General features: G+C 45.6%; 1 protein-coding gene across 1 annotated transcript in view; it reads right to left on the reverse strand.

Annotated features, from left to right (window-relative positions):
* The window catches only part of wasf1 (WASP family member 1), a 29,017-nt gene extending 22,697 nt beyond the window's left edge, over positions 1–6,320 (reverse strand). The window contains exons 1-2 of the mRNA XM_076084192.1: positions 6,169–6,320; positions 4,701–4,835 (exon numbers count right to left, since the gene is read on the reverse strand). Of these exons, the coding sequence (XP_075940307.1) occupies positions 4,701–4,835; positions 6,169–6,301 (268 nt within the window). The 5' untranslated portion in view covers positions 6,302–6,320. The remainder of the gene's footprint in view (positions 1–4,700; positions 4,836–6,168) is intronic.
* Positions 6,321–7,606: the final 1,286 nt, after the last annotated feature.

A 7,606-nucleotide genomic window follows, 5' to 3' on the forward strand; every position in this document is an offset into this window, starting at 1 on the left:
TACACCGATGGTGTAATCATGGAAGAGTGGCACCCACCCTCTCCCTCAGGTAAACACTGTTCGCTCTATCAGCACTCTTGCCATCGTTTGCACTGTTAGCACTGTTAGCTGCGAGCCACCGGCTTAGCCGTCTCCATGTTGAGAGCTGTTGAGAGGCAATAGAAATGCTCCCAATTTTGTATACCTTTAACAAAAGGAAGACAAATTTAATATTTCCATAAAATAGTCCTGCTCGTTAATTTGCAGCACTGCTTGAACACCAGAGACACGGAAAAGATAACTTCCACAATATAATTTGTTCTAGAAAATGTACAACATTTTGGTGTTATGGTGAAACTGCGATATAAAATGTGATATACAGTGCTATATTTTTATGTACATTTTTATCCATTTGAATATTTTATTGTTTTTAATCTAAGAAGGCCAAACGCATAGTCGCTGCGAGGGACGGGGGATCAGGTCCCCTCAATATATGTAATTATCAGTGAGAAAGCCAATCTTCTCTCCTCAATATTTAGTGTTAAAATAACTCCAAAATAGTGGATGGTCACTGAACTCCCCCTGCTTAATTTTAGTTTACATGTAAACCACCAACAGTGAACACAAAAGCTGTGAACGCAGCTCTCGGGCGCAACATTTCCTGTATCAACTGCACGCCACAGGTCTACAAGGGGCACCGTATGCACACGTGAGAAAAATAAAGCGCATTAAAACACTGAATCTCATCTGAGAATCTCTGGTGGGAGTCTCTACGATGTAAACTGATCATTTGAAATTCTAAATGTCTTTAAAGCCGATGACTCATCTTCACACTCCAGACTCCAGTCTTTCCAGACACAGAGGAAAATGAAGATACATTAAATCACAAATAGGAGTTTCAGAGTAAATGAAAGACTCTGGACATTTTGTAATTGTATAAACGGGATGTATAGGTACTGCTTTGGTAAGTGTTTTAACCGTCGTGCCAGCAAAGCTTATTTGAATAGACCTTAATACGGAGAAGCAGAAAGACAGAGAGAGATGAAAGGGAGATAAGGAGAGGTATAAAAAAAAGTGCCAAGAAAAATAAGAGTCAAGGAGGGTTAACAAACAGTAGAAGAAGAAAAAAAAACAAGGAAAACAAAGAAATGCAAATAATAAAAGATCAAGAAGTCATGTGAGCGACTCAAAGAGAAGAAAAGAAAAATTGGCAATAGAAGAAGAACCCTCTGATGGAATACAGAAACAGAGACACAGAAGGACTAATGGAAAAAGCAGAAGCAGAGAGGGACCATGGAGTACATAAAGAAACAGTTAGAGCCCACAGGGACTCGGGGTGGCTTTGTGGCCCTCCAAAATGGCCTTCGGCCAGTGCGGTGATATAACGGTGCCATTAACTATACAGGCCATTAGTTTGGTTGGCTGGAGTGACAGTGGGAGGCTAGCCTGACAGCACACAAATAGCATCCACGCAAGATGGAGGGAGAGCAGAGATCAATCAGAGAGATGGGAGTGGGCAAGGGTGGACAACAAAGACAGAGAAGGTGTGTGTGTGTGGGGGGGGGGGCAGTCAGCGGTCAGGAGAGGAGGAAGAGGAGAAGGGGTCTGGGGGCCTAAAGGGCAACATGTGGAATGTTACGCTTTAAAGGCTTGAGGAGATTTGGCAAGGTGAGTGTGTGTGTGTGTGTGTGTGTGTGTGTGCGTGTGTACATGTGTGTATCGGTCTGAACATGCATTAATCATCTGATTAAGCACTTTTGACCTCAACCACTGCACACCAATGACACTGCATACATCACTCCGGCCTCGACTGCCTCTCACATCTCCCCGACCTTCAGCCAAACATCTTTCATGTCGTCCACACTCCGTGTCCGTATGCTGATAACACATCATTCGCTTCAGTGAATCCTGCAAGCCTCTCTGTGTCTGTGTCGGCGACCGAAAACAGCTGAGACTGATCTTTATTACCAATACTGGGAAGAAGCAGCAATAATCATAAATAAAAGCAATGAAAAAAAAACATTTTATGTTCACTACACAAGTTACGTAGGGCCCCGCCTCCCCCTCATGTCAAAGCGGATGTTAATGTTTACAACTTGAATGAGAGGATGAAGCGGAACAATCCTGGTCACGAAAAGAGAATTTAACACCATGAGGGTGAATTGCGGGAACAGCAAACAGGTAAACGTGTGCTCTCTCAGTAACGTGAAGTTGACGTGCCACCTTGCGTCTCTTTAGTCTGTCTGTCTTGCTAACTTCCTAGCTTCCTGCCTGATGGGACGAAAGCAAACAGTCAGTCCGTTTGGGGCGGGGTCCCGAATGATGCAGGAGGCCTTTTTCCTGCACGTGCTGGTGTAAACCATCTGCTGCAGTGACTGTCTGTCTACAGCAGAGCAGTTACCGTACCCCACGGTGATGCAGGAAGTGAGGATGCTCTCCACCACACACCTGTTGAAGGAGGTGGGGACTGAGGTGCCAAGACCAGCCTTTCCGCAGAAAGTACAGGTGTTGGTGGGCCTTCTGAAATATGCTGATTGTGCTGATGCTCTGGGTGAGGTTAGCTGCGACAGCTGCTCCTCCAATGTGGATGAGAGGGGGAGTGGTGCCAGTCTTCCTAAAGTCCACTATCATCATTTAGTTTTTTACATCGATTTTTACACTTCCTGCCTGTACTGAGACTCCTAGCTGTGAGTGATGAGTCCCACTAATGGCGTCTAGCATAACTCAGCTGTGAATCAGAAACCATTTCTGAGTGTAATCTGTCACTAAATGTTCTTTTTTTTTGGTCATTAAGGGTTTTAAAGAACTTCAAAGAGGCCCGCGAGGGATTTTGCGAACAGTATCTGTAAAATACATATTGTGTGCTCGGCTGTCCTCCACCCTACCCGACCCCCATCCTCCCTCCCCTCATTTATCCCTCTACAGTCCTGATTTATGGTCCCATCCTTGCCTGCACTTTTCCCCCCTCTTCTTCCCTCCTCTTCTCATGCCGACCACAGACCCACACTGACAATTACAAGGCAAGTCGTACGCTTTCAACTGTGTACAGCAGCATGTGTTTGAGGGGATAAAGACAGGGTGGGGGTGGGGGTGAAGGGTGGCATTTACAGGAAACAAACCCCCTCGCTAAACTCCTCCCACAACTGTCCATCTATCTGTCACACGACTACCTTGCTGTTATAGTGATTTGATTTTTACAAGGGTCGAGACGGGAAATGCGGGTGTGTCCATTCACAAGACAAATTCATTTGGTTCTAAGTGTGTGTGGAGGAGTCGAACTGAGAGGGAAATCAAAGGTACAATCCTTTTACACTCCACTGCTTTTGCTGCAGTGCCCTGTATTATGTGCCCATCCCTCTATCCCTCCATCTTTCTTACTCTCCTCCTCCCCTCCGACTCCCACCCCACCACCGCACACTTAAACTGCAACTGAGCTGATCCTTATCCACTGTCTCTCCAGCCAGTGCTTCAGGCTAAAGGGTGGGAAGTCAAGCTTATTTATGAAGCATAAACACACAGAATCACTCATAATCTGTGTCCAGATGCAGAACCATCACATGAATATGAAACAAGGAGCCGTGTGCAAAAACGATACAAAGACCGGCTTTGTTGTTACTGTTATTTCCCTAAATTAATCTGTAGATGTGTATCAAGATACAGGCTATTATCTTATCCTCTGCAGGGTATTATAGCGAGCCTTGTTGCATGAGAGAAGGAGTGCATGAGTGTGTCTTTGCCCTCTAACCTCTAGAATAATATGGACTCACTTATCAGTTGAGACGCCGCGCACAACAGACTTCCACAATTAGATCACGCGCACACAATCATTCACTTAGGATGGCTTCAGTGACAGGGTTAGACGAAAGGGTGGTGAGATTAGAGGAGGGAGATGAAGCAGGGAATGGTGAGAGAATGGCAGGTGAAGGGAGAGGAGACGTAAAACACAAACCTGTGAGTCTTTAAAAACTAAGAAACAATTCATTGGCTTGTAAAAAGGTATCAAAGCCTGCGCTTGCATTCACAGAAGAGCCATAAGCAGCGAGTGCAGCGCAGCGAGCATTTTACTGCCTCTGTGTCAGTGACAAGAAAGCAGTTAGAGTAGCATTGTGCAGAGCCGTAAACACACTGCGGGCCCACGGGGAATCGATACAACGCCTTGGAGCATGGGATTACACCGCTGCGATTCCCTCTCTTTTTTTTTTTTTTTACTTTGCACCCCCTGCACTCTCCTCTCGCCACACTACCCTCTCATCCCGCCTCCCCTCTCTCAGGCTAACCGGGCTTACCTGACAGTCTCGCCGATTATCGCATTCCTTTTTATTGTTGCCCACCACAGATGCAGCCCGACACACGGATCCAATTTCTCCTCACAAAGAGAGGGCCTTTAGTGGGTACACAAGCATCCAGCCAAAATGAAACCAGGGGGAGGCAATGGTTTGTACTATTGAGGGTGAAAAATGATATTGTCTCATAGCTGCCTGTTCCTCTAATAACAGCCATTAACACTGGAGGGGGAGGAGAGACAGGCGAGCTCCATCACACAGCTGACACTCAAAGGCACCAACAAGTGCACATCCGGTTTGGGGCAGTAAGAGGTGAAGGTGTGACCAACGGAAAACATTTCAAAGAAAAGAGTGCATGAGTGTTTGTGTGTGTGTGTGTGTGTGTGTGTGTGTGTGTGTGTGTGTGTGTGTGTGTGTGTGTGTGGCTACGTTACTCACATTCCTCTTCTTTGGGGTCCAGCTGTGTGACACTGATGGAGAGGCGGTCCACGCGCTCTTGCAGGGAGTTGACCCGGAAAGAGAAGGTGTGGGCCTCGTTGAACAGCTCTCCAAACAGGTCTTCTGCATATTTGCCTGCATGCACGCACACACAAGCAGAATTTTAGTTTTTTATGGATTTCATGCTCATGAAGTACTCAACAAAAAGCCATTAACATTTTTTTATGCAGCGATAATGAGAAAAACGGTCTTTTAATTAAATTTCCTCAAAGTGTAATTTCTCACTTTTCACCAGCCGTTAGTTGTGTTTTACATCGGCTGTCTCTGGGGACTTGTAGTCTATAATTCTGAGGTCCTTTTTGTTTTGAAAAGGTTGACTGCAGTGCTTTGTCAGACACAAAGAGAAAACTAGGAAGTGCTGCTGTTCTTTGTAAAGCATCATAGCTTAAAGATGTGTGATTACAGATATTAAAAGATGAAGAAACGCTGTGTTAGTGGTGACGAGAAGTCCTTTGGGAACCTAACGTTGGAGGCTGACTGCTCCAATGTTAGACAGCTGCGTGAAGATTAAATTAAAGAGGAAAACTGTTACTTTAACTATTCAGACAGGCACGACGCTGGACAGACACGAGTCAGGGCAGCATGACTCGTGTCTGTTGGCTGCTGCAATGCTTTCAGCTCTGTTGCTGGCTGTCAGTGGAGTCTGCTCAACTACTTTTGAACCAGATGCTGGTACAAGCGTCTCTACTGCTGCCCGGCGTGATTGATTCCTCAGCTGACAGCGCTGTCCGCAGCAGGAGCAGCAGGAGAAACGCTCCGTGGTGTGCTAGGATTTTACAACTGAACGACCAGGACTCACAATCGGATGTTTTCACATCACAGGTGACGAACAGCTTAAGTGTCTTACAGTTAAAACATGAGATTAATGATATAATGTAGCGGTTAAGTGCGGGGGGGGGGAAAGTGATCTGCAGAGGGGCTGAACTGATACTAACAAAGAAATATTTGTAGGTATTGTGTTCTGAAGAATAGACATCAATAATAATGTTGAGTGTTTAAAAATATATAAAAAAAGAAAAAGCATGAACCAATGAACCACAAGCACATGACAAATTACTGTAAGACCCCCCTCTGAGTCGACTGAAAATCAGCCCTGAGTTTCATCATAAACTTACTAGCGAAGATATGCAATTGTGAAAACTGATCTTGGATGTGAAGGATTATCAAATGTGTCAGTTAGTTTTCTGAATATTGTATTGCCTGCTATGTACTGTCCAGGAAATCAAGACTGACAAGTAGGCATTAGCTGACTGAGTACCTAATCGACTTACATGGAGCCGAGGTGCGTGAACAGTATGTGTGTGTCCATTGAAATAGCTGTATGAGAGAATGAATGGGTTTCTGTGTGTGTGTGTGTGTGTGTGTGTGTGTGTGTGTGTGTGTGTGTGTGTGTGTCTGTGCCACTGACTGAGGCTGCTGAGCTGGCGTATGACGTTGGCCAAGGAGATGTTAGTCACACACTCCAGCTCATTCTTGATGTTCCTTGGCAGCACCGTGTGGCACAGGTGCCTCGGCTCGATGGTGCGCTTCACCAGCGGCATCCTTCTGCTGCGACACCACTACCTGCAGGAGTCGGGTGGAGAGGGACAGGACAGAGGGAGGGGGAGGTATGAAGGAATAGAGGACAAAACTTAGTTAGTATGACTATTGTTGTTATAACTTGTGATTTCGCTTTTTACAACAATAGAAGACACTCGTTGCTTTGCTCAGACGGCACCAGAATCGAGTTTCAGGGTATAAAGGGCGTGTGGAGAGGGAATACATTCATCAGGATCCTGAAGAAATAGAAAATGCAACAGAATAGCAGCCATGTCGCCTCAGCTGTGTCTTTTCCTCTTCATCATGCATAGCCAATATAACAAACCTCATCACTTTGTCTGCCCACTCACTCACCCATGCTAATGGCATTAAGGGCTGCAGTGCTGTTCTGCTTAGGCCCAATTCTCCTCCATTCACGCCAAAACAAGGACGACTTCCCAAAACCACAGAAGATACAGAGGCTGAAGTGATCATCAACAAATACGACAAATAACACCTTGTCTCTCTGCTGCGATGATATAATTAGAGCAAGTGTGTGGAGTGATGTAGAGATCAGGTGGACTGACTGATTGACAGTGATAAGGCCTCGTTAAAGCACTGATTCAACATTCATTGACGTGTGGTACTTTTAATATCCCGCTGTATTCTTAGCGGCGTTGCCGTCACCGAGGGATGAGCATGATTATTGACCGTATCCATAAAAATGTAGGGCAAGGAAGGCTATTCTAGGAAGTGGCCCAGCTATGGATGTTTAGAGGGGAGGGAGAGGGAGCCCAGTAAAAAGGCTTTGTTGAGGTGATTCATCTAGGAAGCGGCTTAAATGGGGGCAAAAATGCCCAAAAAAGGAGAGAATGAGAACCTGCACTCCTGAAAGCCGTTGTTTAAGTTGTTTGAATAAGAATGTGCGGCCGATGTTACAAACCCAAACACGGTGTCAAATTTCTCCCCACTTCTTAAATAACAAGATGTCGTCTCTGCTCTTTCGAGATCTTTATTTTTAAATGTCCTCCCACAGTTACTCCTTCACCCACACACACACACTTGACCCGGTGTGCGCTGACATTTTCTACAGCCTCCAGAAGTTTTAGTAATGAAGGGCTAACTCTAACACTCGCCACGGTGGAGGTGTAAAGTCAGTTTTTAAGGTGTTAACCTTTAACAAACAGGCCCAACACCACTCAATGTAACATCTACTGTACGTTCAGGAGGGTCATTTTGAAAACACAGGCTCGGTCTAGCATTCTGGCATTCTGGCAAATGCCAAATGGGGCGTCCCTACCTAAAATGCAAGGCAGGTGGCACCGATT

This window comes from Anarhichas minor, unplaced genomic scaffold (genome assembly GCF_050575085.1).
Source record: "Anarhichas minor isolate MPS153535 unplaced genomic scaffold, ASM5057508v1 ptg000136l, whole genome shotgun sequence".
NCBI lineage: Eukaryota > Metazoa > Chordata > Actinopteri > Perciformes > Anarhichadidae > Anarhichas > Anarhichas minor.